Here is a 14271-nt window from a genome sequence, read left to right as displayed (position 1 = left end):
CCTGACTTCCCCCATTCACTTAGCTTCATTGCACTGTTTGTGTAACCAAATAAACTTTGACCGGTTTGCATTTTCACCTTCAGTGCTCTTCAGGTTAGAGCTGAAGTGATTTTGACACGCACACATTCCGATTGTGACTTTGTTTGTGTATAATACCTCTTCAACACAACATCAGCCCTCTTATTATCGCATTATGTATCATTTGTATAGATGGTATGCATCCACACTAGAGGACAGCAGCTGTGGAAGCAACTGGGTAGTTGTGACGCCCATGTGTAAACCTGTGTGTGATGTGAGAACAAGAGAAAGAGAGAAAGGGTAAGAAGCGAGCACTTAATAAAGATTTAAAAAAAGCCTTAATTACCTTTTTCAGCCATTTAGTAAACATGACACAAATGCACAAATTAAAATGTTTCAGATTTCTTTTAATTGTTATTTTTTTGCACATTGTGTGTAGTAATTTCTGTATTAAAGAGATTAAAACTAAAGTCAAATTGACTGTGTAGTAACTAAACACAAAATTAGGTATGTCCCGTATAAAGACAAAGTTCTCGCTGGTGAATTTACTTTCAAGTGTTGTTGGACAAAACTGAAGTTGATAAGCACTTGGAATTAAACAAGATTTACTTCTGTGATTGCTCTGTTAGAGTTCGTATTTACAGAAATGGAGAGCACGATTACTATTATAGCTTTGTCTTATATTTGTTGTGCAATAATGCATTGATATTTCACAATATTTTCTGTGTGACTTTCTGTTTCAGTTTTTGTGTGTGTGTGTGTGTGTGTGTGTGTGTGTGTGTGTGTGTGTGTGTGTGTGTGTGTGTGTGTGTGAAAATGGGGGGTATTCCAAATCCATCACACATTTTACGCATATTTTGCAAGAAAGGAAAAACATTAAATCGTTTGTAAAACTATTAAATGGAAAGTTCAATAAAAAATTCAAATGGACATCATTTACTCAGGCTGTTTCATATATACTACGTGTATATATAGCGTGAGACATTGTTAAAAATAATGTACTTTCTAGGAAAAAAAAGTAGATGATACTTTTTATAACACATTCTGTTATTTTATGTACTTTACACCAATGCACTGATTTGCGCTGCTATGCAAATAATATTCCTTCCACTGGTTGAAGCCTATCCATATACATAGCAATCGGTTCTCCTGTACAGCCAAAGCAGGCAGCATCCTCGCTATTAGTGCAGAAATCCCGCCTTCAAAGTCCAGATGTAACACTAAACTGACCAATCATTGCCGAGATATGTCTACCACGTGACTATTCGCGAGCATTGGTAAGCGTCCATAGGCGGGGACAATAGTGGGCCTGGCTCGTGCGTTTGGTTGTGTTGGTAAGCCTTGGATGAGATTTTGTGAGTTTTCTACATTATTACTTGACTATTTGGCTGTTTAATATTAATTCGCTGAGTCCATGTAAGCGGACTTGGTGTTGAGAGCCCATGTCTTTATTGTACACTTTTTCTTTAAGCCACATAGCGCTGGAATAACAGTTTCCTGTGTGAAAGTAACCGCCTGGATAGCAGCGGTCATTTCTCCTTTGAATAAAATCAGTTATGTGTTTATTTTATAAACAGTCTTGCTGTTTTGCATAGAACTCACAGACTTCCTTTGACTTTTTACAAGACTCGTAAATATTTTTGTATTTCAATATAGACTTACTACATAACTGCTCGAATGTCAAATTTATTAAACGCATTGTTAAACTGACGCTACTAAATGACAAAAAAATGTGTCTTCAGATTATTGTTTTAATTCTACATTCATGTATTAAAATCGACAGAAGTTTACAAGCTCTTAACTGAAAGTGTATATATATATATAGCTCTATACCTTTTATTGTAGTTATTTCATGCGCTTTCATATAGTTAACGTTACAAAGCACTAACGAAATGTTATTGTATTGTATTATAATTTATAACACAGAGGTTTGTTTTTGTTTTCTCCCTCAGACTCTAAGTAGCTGTTTTGGACCGGACTGAATCTCACCACACCTTATTTTTTGGACCGCTTCATTCACAGATGTTACATCATATTCTACTGGATATGCACATGGAATAGTTTAGGACCCAACTCGTATTTTGTTTCTTCGTGGATGGCATGGCTTTTGAAGGAACGTGAATTTTCATAAGCGTTTGCAAACTCGTGGGAAATACTAAGCAAAGTTTCCGTTGAAGTGAAGTTTCATTCCAAAGATGGATCAGCAGGCAGCTGGAGGGGAGGACCCAAATAAACCCTCCAAAAAGAAATCCAGTGAAGATGAGAGCAAAAACAAAAAGCTGGTATGTATTTTATTTTCAGGATTCGTTTAGTTCACTGTTGTTATTTCTTAGCTATGCAAAACAAATTTTTATATTTTGCAGGATCACGGGTGTTGCGTGTGTTTGTTTAGAATAAAAAAACCCTGGGTAAAAAGAAAAAATACCCGTAACGTATAGTAGAAGCTGGTTTCAGCTTGTTATTGTTAAAGTTATTGTTTAGACTTGTTCATGAGGGACGCAAGAGGCCCTCTTTTTGTGAAGTGACCCTGTCAGAATTTTGGTTTTGAAAGCTGTTTTTTTTTCCTCTGGAGTACATCCAGATAACTTCAGCAGTAAAGAATTTGACCATTTTTGTTATATCGATCAACAATTTTTATTTCCCCCCCCTCTTTAACCTGGAGTGTATTTTCACTGCAAAGATTAACCATCTCAGTCAGCAGTCTCTAGTGGAGCTGTTGAACCTATCAGTGTATTACTTCACAGGACCCTGAACCTCGTGATAATGTGCTGTCAAAACACTCTGTGAGTGTCAGTGGGGTCTGGAGTAGTGTGTGTGTGATAGTCCTGAACCTTTATGGATGGTTACGCTTATCTCAAAGGTTTAGTAGTGAAACTAGAACTGTTTGTTTCGGTTCACGCGCGCTGCCTTTTTGAAAGTTTTATAACGTTGTGGAAAGTTTGCTGACTTACTGACCTCAGGGAGAAGTAGGGCTGTGTGATATGTGAAGCTATTTGTCTGTTGTGTCTAGTATCAAGATTATCGGTGGCATCATGTGATTTTTAAGAAATAAAGTATCTAACCGAAGGCTTCAGTATTAATAGAACAGTCTGCTTGTTACTAAATGCTTGTTATTTGTCAACTGTATGATACAGACCCAAGTATTTTAGTATTACCATATATCATACTTGTGGGGAACTGATTACTTCATAACTGCTGCAAAGCCTTCTCATATGTCATATGCCACTTTTAATGACCTAGGATTTGTTTGCGTTGACTTCTAAATATGTAATGCTGGTAACTGAATGTAGGACAGTTCTATTTCAAGGAGCCTCCTCATGAATGTATTAATTACTTTACAAGACAGCCTTGCTTCCTAAAAGTTGCGTCCTTGCCTGTAGACTTAACAAAGCCGTCTGAAGATCATTTAGTCGTCTTGTAAGGTCTCGGACAGAGCTTATTGTCACAGCAGGGTTTCAGATCAAGTGAGGTAAATGAGTGTCTAAGTCTGTAATCCGCATACGCATCGCAACTTTGCTTAACAGCTTGTCTCCAGTCAAATGAGCGTGTCCTGTACCAGCTTCATAATGACAGCGCTCTTTTGGGAGCTGCAGGAATCCATCCGTTTATGAGCTCTATTTGCTTTGTGGAATGTAAACCTTTGGAAGCCAGATGGAGTCTTTCTGATAGCCATATTTGTAGCTGTAGTTGAACAGTGCCCTGTAGTGTGGTAGGCATGCTACAGCTAACTTTTTGTGTCCCATGCTGCCTCAAATTTGGAGAAATATGGGCATGTTGTTATGCTCGTTTATGATTAGGTGGTGTTTAGATCCGTCTTATTCCCACAGAACGGCTAGGAGGTCTACATGAGTGGGGTGGGTGTGGCTTGGGTAGTTGAAAACACTCCACATTTTGTCTACTAGTATAGTGGTCCTTATCCTTTTCCAAATGTTCTGCAATGATTCAGAACTCAAATAAGTTAATATAAAACTCCAAGTCAACAACTTTTTAGGTTTTAGCTTGTCATTAATCACTTAGCCCCATGTTTTTCCAAACCTGTAAAAGCTTTGATTGTCTTCAGAACACAATTTAAGATATTTTAGTGGGAGGCTTGTGACTGTCCCATTGACTGCCGAGTAAATTACATTGTTAAATTTTGATCTGCCATCAGTGCATGTACAAAACATATCACGGCTGACAGAAGAGCATATGTAGTTCAAAATGGGAGTATGGTGACGTAGAGAGACACAGAGGAGACAAATGATTGATAATTAATATTGCATTTATTTTCACCGTCACTGGTGGTGGTTTGTGGAGAGATCCCCCTACATGATTGTAAAGCGATTTGGGTGTAGAGCAATATACAATAAAGTGCTGTGTAAATGCTTCATTCATTCATTTATTCATTAATTCTTTGTTTAAAGGGATAAATTAAAATTCAATGTTTATCAGCTTAATCCCTGGGCATCCACGATGTTGACTTTGTTTCTTCAGTAGGTCAAAAATAAAGACTTTTAACTCCGTCATATAATTAACTCATCGGGCACCTAATGTTCCAAAGTTTTGAGATACACAAAAAGATACACAGACGAAAACGAATTAAACCCTGCGGCTTGTAGAGATGCATTGAGGTGTTAAAAAAGATTGAAAAGATTGCTCTGTTCAAAAAACTGAACAGCATTTATATAATTGTTTTATACCTCACAATTTCCAACTGTCCTGAGCTCATTCACAACATCCGGTGTGTGATGCGTCAACGTGCTCTGGCACATAGATCAATACATAAATGCTTCATTAGTGATTGTTTTTATGGGCTGAAATACGTCAGGATCTATGTGTATATATCTATATCCCAGATCATGTTAATGTGCATGCTGGACAATGAGCTCAGGACAGTCAGAGATTGTAGTGTATCAGAGGTGGAAAACATATATAAATACTGTTCATTTTTTTTTCTTAACACCTCAATGTATCATAACAAGTTGTAAGAACGTTTGGTGCCCATTGAGGTCCATTATATGACTGACAGACTTAAATGGTTTGAGTTAAAATTTTTTACATTTTCATTGTGTTCTGCTGAAGTCACCTACATCTTGGATGCTCTGGGGGTAAGCAGATAGACATCAAATTAAATTTTTTGGGTGAACTATCCCTTTAAGACTATTAGTCTAGTTGAAGACTATTTAAGACCTGCACAAATAAAATGAATGCCATTTGAGAGGGGTAGCACAATGTCTTTGTAAAAAGCAATGTTTACAGTTCATTTATAGGTTTTCACAAAAACAAAAAAGTTTTATAAAAAAATAAACTTAACATTTCAACCTTGAGATTCAGCCTTGGGATGAGACAAAAGTATCAATTATATTATTTTAAGCAACTAGTTGATTTGTGTTAATTAAATAGTGAAACGTGTATGTGCTAATTGCTTAGATTTTATATTATGTATCAGCTTCTTGTCAATCCAGCCGTTGACATTTAAGCTACAACTGCATTTTCACTGCATAAAAATTTGTTGATTTTCTGAACAAAACAGCAGATGGGCTTATTGAAAATGCTAATTTATTATTGCCATCAGGTGGCTTTTTTTGGAACACCAGAAATATAGCATTTCCCAGGAACGGCAGTGCATGAAGGAGTGCAGCACCTGACATTGATGCTTGCAATGCTCACATTTATTAAATGAGGTCATAACCTTTTGAAGTTTAATCATCATGTTGAGCTATATCACAATTTTTCTCTTTCCATCCACCAAAACTAAATGACCTCCTGAAATCCTAATTAAGAATTTTTAAAAACAGTTTGTGCCCTTAAATTAGATGTTCGAATTTGATCTAAATTCATGACTTGCGGGAACCACGCTGGAGTTTGTGGTTTTCACACACACTCACAAATACTCTTAACACTGACGTCACTCTCTTTTACACTAGTGATCTCACTGTTGCCCACCCTTCTGGCTGATTTGGTGCCAAGCATGTTCTCTGTTGCCTAACTTATCTGCGTACTTGGCAAGTCCAAAACGTCTGCAGTTGCACAAAATTGAGGAAGTTATACACTGGAAGGGTGAAGTTTAACATTTTAGCTTTCTTTCTAGACAATTTAGTCTTCAGCATTAATTACGGTAAAAGGCAAGGAATGCATATGTTTGTTGATGTATAACAATGACATATTTGGTTGTAGTTTATTTTATGATTTCATTGGAAAGTAGAATATTTGTGAGCGAAAATGGAGCTAACATCTGTGACAGCTTGAAATAGGGTGGCGCTTCATGGCTGGAGGGCAGGATAATACTTAAATATTACAAAGTTTTTAATGACTGGTAAGAGGGGATTTAGAGTCAAATAACCTTATATGGCTTCATACTGTTGTTTTCAGCAAATGTTAAAGGCAATCACAGAAGGATTGTTAAGTTTGTAAAAGGTATATATGTGTGTGTGGCTTAAACAAAACTAGTTGTGGCTTGTTAAGTTAGAACAATGCATTGCAGATATTTAAGTAGTGACCTAAAGTCAAACTTACAGTAACTTTTCACAAAGATACCAGATGCTATTCATTGTCAGTAGGAGTTGGTGATTTGAGTGACAGCTTTTGTTTGTGACAGAACGTAGGTGCGTCTAGTGATTTTAGTGATCATGATCATGTGACTTCTCTGGATATAAAAAAAAAATGGTGCATGGAAAATCGTGTTAGAAATTGTCAGTATAGTGAGTTTGAGTCATGTCTCATCTTGCTCACGCTATGATGCATACTCGCTGCTGTTTTTTCAAAAACGAGCACTTTCACCTGCATAATCTTAATATCATTTTTTTTGTTCCCAGATTGTGTGCTATTGGTTATATGGTGTTGATTTGCTTATTAGCAATTTCTTTATTTTATTCAATAATGCAGCAGGATTGCAGGAAAAAAAGTTATATATTTTGAATATTAATTTTGTTTCAAGAATTTTTCCAAAAATATTAATTTTAAAACTATTTAATTGTTATTATTGTTAAATACAGTGACTTTATATTATTTTACATTTTAAAAAGTAATGCATAAATGTACGTCTACAGCAAGCTCAATGTGTTGACCTCATTGTGAACTATCTTCAACTTGGGGGTGGACACAATTTATGGCCATTTTGTGTGTTGCCATTATATTCCAGCATTGAATATAGAAGTTTGTTTGAATAAGAGCCATCACTGGTCTTATGATAAATCTGTCCTGAGCTGGATTAGAGGAAGGTTATAACCCCTGGAGCAAGCTGAGCGTTATCACTGAGCGTTAGATTTCTGCAATGCACTGGGTCTAATCTTTACAGTCAGCCCCTGGATCAGAACCACAGGGAGCAAGAGGAGGTACTAAGAATGCTGCGTTTGTTTACAACTTTCAGATTGGGAATGACATCATGGATCCTCAGTTTGATTCACGGCTTCTGTTTGTGGTACACATAAAGACAAACACAGTTTTGGCATTTGTGTTCGGTTTTCTTTTGCGATGTTGACACACTCTGTTAGTCTGTTCTTTTTTTTGCACCCGACTTACAGTGTACAATAATGCGAGTTTTGCATTTATGGAATGAAAGTCTTAGCCTGCCGGATGAGGTCATGTAAGCGGAATTCGCATACCAGCTTGTTTCCTCAAAAGGCATTCCTGAGCACAGACTGAATGGAAGTTTACCTCCGATAAATTCCATTGCAAATGAATGAAAATCTTAAAATAGAATATAAGCCTGGCTGCCGTTATGTAACAGACCGTAACAGAGTGCAGATTAGTGCAGGCGATCGGTACAGCATGTCCTTGTGTATTCGTGCTGTAAGTGACTAAAATAAAATACACAGTGTTTGTTGTGAAAGCCAGTGACCCTGAAAAGCGATTATATACCTGTTTTAATAAAGGAAATAAAAGGAATGGATGAGAGGTGGTGTGGAGGCCTTTTGCTGTCCAGCGTTATTCAAAGCAGAGGTGTGAATGGCCAGATTAAATGTGTGAAACAGATTTGAATAATTCCTCATCATTGCTGTGAGCTGTTTTATTCACATGAATGCGTATAGAAAAACACTGGGTGTTTCTCACTTCTAATAACTCTTCAGTGATAATCAAAACTATCTTGGGTGTGTTATAGAAGTACATGCTGTTTAAATAACCTGTTCTTTTTTTTTCTCATGAGAAAAAAAATGAATAGGGGCAGCTGTACTTAGTTTCCCTAGAACAAATGTAACCACTCACTTTTGGGCTTTTGGCCAGCCAGTTGTCCCAAGCCACGTTAAAAACACAGAGTTGTGCTTGTTTGGCCTTGACTTGTTTGACTTGTCAGGATTGTTTAAATTCATCATTATTGATCATAATGATGATCTCTGTGTGCAGAATGAAACAATGTCAGATTTGATTATTATAACTTGATACTTGTGTTATACTGATGCAGGTATTTTGTAGTAGTATGGAATATTTTGTATGTTAGTATGCAAGTAGCGGTCCTCTTAAATGTCTAATGTAATGCCAGCATAGTAAGAAGTTCACTGAGGTAGATCTGTTTTTGTGTGGACCATCTACTTAATGTTTTTAACTACACAGAACAGTGCATTGTGGTCATGTGTCTTTGTTTATTTTAATAATTTACAAATTATATTATCTGCATTATTTGAGAGAACAATTGAATATAATCAAATAACCAAATAATATGTGGTTAGTTTCTCTTTTCATTCATTGGCTCGTTTAATTAATTTTATTCAAATAAGTTGATGGTCTTGTAATCAAAAGTCTAAAATATTTATTATACATTTTGATAATTTGTTGTAACTTGTTTTTTTTTTTTTTTTTTTTTTTTTTTTTTTTTTTTTCTAATCTCAAAACTTTACATCCAGTTGAATCAAGTTTGACTTGGTAGCTGGCCATTTTAAAGAGGGTGTTGGAGAAACTAACAGGAAGTAGAGCACATGCTGAGTGTCTGGGGGCTCACAGGAAGTAAGGGAAGGGAAGTGCTTTAGTTAGTCTGGGGGAAGCACAGCCTGATCATTCTGACATCACCCTGTCAAGCAGATTTGTCTGGCAACACTCCAACACTCTATTCATAATGCTCACATTGTCACATGACACGAGGCAGTCATATCAGTAGAAGTGGAGCTCAGAATACTGAATGTTGTCATTTGGGAGGGGGTTCTCTCTCTTGAATTCATCACATGAGATGGCTGTCCAAAGAAAGCTGTTCACACCACCATATCTCTGCATGTTTCAAAGAAACATAAACATTGGCTCAGCTTTCCTGAAATAACCAGCACACCAAAGACTTTTCCCATGTTAAGGCAACAAAGCTCTTGGGATGGGTTATTTCATGAGGGCCCCTCCAGTATTTTGAAGTCATTAGTCTTTCCTGGACTGTGCTGCACAAAAGGCAATTTTTTTTTTCAGATGCTAGCATGTTCGCTATATTCAAATGAGTCAGTTTGTTTGCATGTTGAGAACAGTGGAGCTTTGTTTGATTGGGCAGATTTTTTAATGGAGAAAGGGTTTGTTCATGAAGTCAATAGGAGCATACATGGACACCTGTCCTATTTTGGCACACAACTGTCATAGAGGACTAAATCTGTCACACAAAGCAGTCATTGCTTTAGGTACAATAACTAGTCTGTTTAAATTTTTTATTTATTTTGTTAATGCACTTTCTTGACTATAGTGTGAATGATTCATTATAGAACACTATTTTAAAATAGTTTTGATATTGATATAAACAATCTAATAACATGCTTCATCTCTGAACCAATTAAAACATTATGGTGATGTGACCTGTGCTTATTTATTGATTTATTATTTCTACTTTTCTTCAACCACTAGGCTGCGTTCTCATATAAACGCTATCTTTCACAGTTCACGATTGCTAAATTTAATCGAGTATTTAATTTCACTTAGGAATTAGTTTGCAGAATAAAATGAATTGTAGAGATCGATTAATTTTGTCTGTAAATTGTGTAATAAACCATTTTGACAGATGCTTTTGTGTAAATGCAGAAGGCGTCATTTTTTTTTGAGTTCCAGGTCTACATTTACTATCTTGAAACATTGATTAGTCCATTAGCAAGCTGACGTCAAACACACTCTTCTTGGTCAAGATCAAATCATCTTGGATAGATCAAATACCTCAGTTTAACATGCAGTTTTCTTTCAATAATTTACTGTAGACTAAAATAACTGTTCCTTCAATTGTGTTATTATATTAACACTGAATATGATTAACTTCCTCCCACATGCACAAATAATCACACAGTACATTCATAAAACAGCATTCACCTTAGGTTAACGGTAGGTTTTGTTTTTATTGTATGGACTTTCTAAAGCAGTCAGATGTTTTTTACATCTGATGTTTGAGGTTAAAATGTCAGCGTCTCTTACAAGATTTGTAGCTTGGTTTAACAGATTCATTGTGCTACATGCTCTGCAGTAGTTAGTGATTTGAACAAAAATTGTTGACAAGTTCCCGTGCCACATAAAGAGTGACCTTGGTTGGCCATGTGATGTGGGGAGAGGACAACTTGGGACATAATGTAGTCCTTGTTTCAGTTGCAAAGTTATCTTTCATCTCTAGAGTCTATTCAGCTTTAGTCACTCTGCACATTTCTAAATTAAAACTGAGCTCGAGCCACAAGGCACACCAGAAACAATTACATTATCTGCAGTGATGAAACCAGTAATACAGTGTTGACATCAGTTACTAGAAATGGCAGTGGTTTTTCTGTTGAATTCAGGAGTATTCTGGGCAGACTGTGATGCAGCACGCAAGCCATTATTAATGTTGTATTTCAGGATTTACCAAATTTGGATTTGTGAGAGAACTGCAGGGGATTCATGACGTAATGCATTTTTTTTCATTAATATAAAATGTAAAAAAATCAGTTAAACCGTAATAAAATATTTTTTTTGCCTGCATGTCAGATAATTAACTGACATAACCTTCAACGCCAGAAGAGCCATTTTGGCCCCTTTCTCACCAAATAAAATTCACGTGGAGCCAGAAAATATTTGATCCCCAAATAAAGATAAATGGCATATAGCTAAAGTTTCATAGTCAGTTATGTTACAGGGCAGTAGCAATTTTAGAAGGGTACGGAAATGTCAAATGTGATGATAATGGTAAAGATATTTATTTTTATTAATGTATAGTTGTATAATTGACAAAAAAACTATTCTTACTACTTAACTCTTACTTTAATCAGTATATATTAGGGATTTTTTTATTACTTCTCATAGGAGTTTGTTTTGGACTTTCTGTGCAAGCTATAGGTGACTGCGGCTTCATAAGATCTTTATGTAGTGAAGGGGAAAACCCATCATCTTCACATTGCCATCGATGTGAAAAAAAATGTAATATATAATGTGCATAACATAGTTTGATGAATTTTTTTTTGTTTGTTTGTTTTTTTTGCATGCTTGATAGATGCAGTGTGATACACATGGCAACAATTTGGTTACTTTTTTTGAGCGATGTTGTTTTGGCACTATCCCATTAAAATTTTTTAACAAATTTCTATCTGGATAATTTAGGCTGGTTGTGGGCCCTGTTTCTCACCAGGTTGGCTGTTGATGGCAAAAATGCTCAAAATGTTGTCCCATGTATCATCAGCTACATAAATATTCCTTCAAAAAACTTTAACATAAATGTTTTCCAGACCATGAGAAACAAATTTAGTTCTGGTGTGTCCAAACGTCTGACTGTCTGTTAATACAGAAGCTAAAGCTAACACTGCTCGTCTTGTGTATGGTATTACAATGCACAGTAACTCCTGCATAGAAACAGGATATTGGCTGCGATGACTTTTCAGTTCTTATAGAGTGTATTCTGTTCTTCCACTTTTCTTTCCCCATTTGCTCTGACTAGCGATGGCCTCGGTTTATAACGGAGTCAGTTTATGATTATGGTCTGATTAACTCTGAATGCTTACAACTTGACTAGATGGTGAAGTGACTTGTCATGATGGAGAACAATAACCGCATAGAAAAAGACCTGGTCAAACGTGGAGTAGACGGAAAAAAGAAACTGATTTGAGGGTGTGCGCAAAGTATATTTAGTGCACATGTATTAGACTTGCACGCCAACAATGACATCACCGTTTTACCTCCTGAAGTGAAAGAGCGAGTTGTCGAGCTGGTTCCTCTCTGTTTGGGGGAGAACCACAGAAAGCCAAACACCGGAAAGAGCTTAAGTCTGTATATCATTAGACAGATTACATCTGCAGGCCCTGCCTTATCTGGCTACACTCAGATAAGCCACGGATTGAAAATGAAGTCAAAGAGTCGACCACCTCTTCTGCTGGATGTTCCCACTTTGCCTTATTGCGAAAATGATGATGTACTGTAGTTGCATACACGGATCGACGAGGCCTGCTGCAGTATCTCTGCAGAGATGGCGAATAGGCACGTCTGGCATCACCCCAGACTCCCCAGCAGGGCTGACACAGCGCCAGCCTCTGCAAATTATTTGTTGTGCTGCTTTCTCGTGGAAAATTGATGGCCGTTTGTCAATTTTATATTGGCTAATATGAGTTGGAGATAACATCACAGCTGAATGTGCATTTCAGCATGTTAATGTCAACGTTTAAAGCAGGGGGGATTGAATTACAGTTGTTTTCCGTGGCCATTTTCACTTAAGTGAGCTCTGAGTACAGAGATATTTCACATTAGTAGGCATCAGCCTTAGTTGTGCATCTAATGTAAATGAATGCTTAAAAGCTTTGACTAAAACTTCGTATTGAAGCAGTGAACCAGGTGGCTGTGTATTACACAATCTGTTTCAGTTTTTGGATGCAACCAAATAATGATAATAGCAATAAATAAACAACCAGCATTTTTTTTGCTCTTAATATAAATATTTAAGTTTATAAATTTTAAAGTCAAATTCCTACAACAATGAGGCTATAATGATGCAATAATAAGAAAAATAATAATAAATAAAATAATCTAAAACAAAGATAAAATGTGTTGTAACACTTCAAAGGACTTCAACATTATACCTTGCAGTATGAAAATTCCTGTTTTGGTTTGCTAATATGTAGACTATCTAATATTAGTGTGAACATTAAACATATCAGCTGATAACTGATATGACACTGAAATATATTGTGCACACCTAGTGATTTTACAACAAGGTGGTGGCCTTTGTGGCAACAGCAATTTGATAAAAAATGTTAAAAAAAGTTTACTATGTATAGTGGATACTGTGGCATATTTAATTGATGCTATTTTAAACAGATTGAACATTAAATCATTATGCAATTATTCACAAATGATTCAACATCATTTATGTCATTTTCTGCACTTTAGTCTCTATGAATAAATGATTGATTCGCCTGACGTGTCCTATAGCCACCCCCTTTTGTGCTATTACCATTGTCTCTCTCTTCGCATCAGGTTTTTTTTTTTTGGTATCCTGTTGGCCTCCACTCTCACTCTGTGGGCAAATACAACCAACAATCAGTGTTTATTCTAGTAAGGTAGTGGTCAAAGCTTTTGTGAGCACTCCACAATACAAGAGCAGCGCTGATATTTAATCAAGAGTGATCTGGGCTTTACTCTGCTGCAGGATTATCCGCATCACCAAAGGTTTATGACCAGTTAGAAACCCATTCTTTTTAATATCTTGATTCTGGCTGTGAAATCCAGCCTGATATTTGTGTTAGTCTATTATAGAGTTTGACGCGCTTTCCCCAGCTCTGTATTTAATTAAAACATCCCTGTGTGAAGAGTGTGAACGAGAGGAGCTGCTGGCCACCGAAAGCTCAGTTCTCGAGATGCAGTGACTGCGAGTTGCCAAGAACTGTTAGGTTCAAGCGATCCACTGTTTGAGTACAATTAAGACCAATTAAAATAGCCCGATTTCCCAGAAAGCATTAGCAACAGCTTCTTGTTGCTATCCCCATCCTCTCCGGTTGTTTTCCCAATGTTAGAATGGCCAGGGAAGCAGATGGCGTCGGCTAGAAGCTACTTTCTTCTTTCCAAAATTTTGGCCATGTTTGTAAAGCCGTTTAATGCTTCGAATGGCTTTTGTAAAACATTGATTGACCAACTGTGTGTGTGTTGACTGCTGAGTGCCATCTAGTGGCGGAACATCTGCTGACATGCGAGTCTTAAATCAGGACACTCAAACCGAAAATAAAGCTGTTCTCTCCTCTCGAGTGTCTTCAGTTAGCTAACTTTTAGTTGTGCCTAAGTAGTTGTGTAATGCGTTGACCTGTTCGACTGCAATTTATGTCGCTCTTTACGCAGGAGCTGGGTACTGCATTAATACTGCTATTGTGGGGGTTGGGGAAT

The 14271-nt window shown here is 36.7% G+C and overlaps 1 protein-coding gene across 7 annotated transcripts in view; it reads left to right on the top strand.

The window, feature by feature from the left end:
* Positions 1–1308: 1308 nt before the first annotated feature.
* diaph2 (diaphanous-related formin 2) overlaps positions 1309–14271 on the top strand; it is a 350703-nt gene continuing 337740 nt past the window's right edge. For 5 of the 7 annotated variants that reach the window (XM_043256805.1, XM_043256804.1, XM_043256807.1 and 2 more), the window contains exons 1-2: positions 1309–1373; positions 1971–2300. In XM_043256805.1, coding sequence (XP_043112740.1) covers positions 2214–2300 — 87 coding nt within the window. In that variant the 5' untranslated portion in view covers positions 1309–1373; positions 1971–2213. Of the gene's footprint in view, positions 1374–1970; positions 2301–3418; positions 3488–14271 lie in introns of those variants that run through there. The other 2 variants (XM_043256803.1, XM_043256808.1) reach the window with 2 other exon arrangements.

Source organism: Puntigrus tetrazona, chromosome 14 (genome assembly GCF_018831695.1).
Source record: "Puntigrus tetrazona isolate hp1 chromosome 14, ASM1883169v1, whole genome shotgun sequence".
NCBI classification, from domain to species: domain Eukaryota; kingdom Metazoa; phylum Chordata; class Actinopteri; order Cypriniformes; family Cyprinidae; genus Puntigrus; species Puntigrus tetrazona.
The sequence above is the reverse complement of the archived record's forward strand: the minus strand, read 5'-3'. Positions and strand labels throughout refer to the sequence as shown.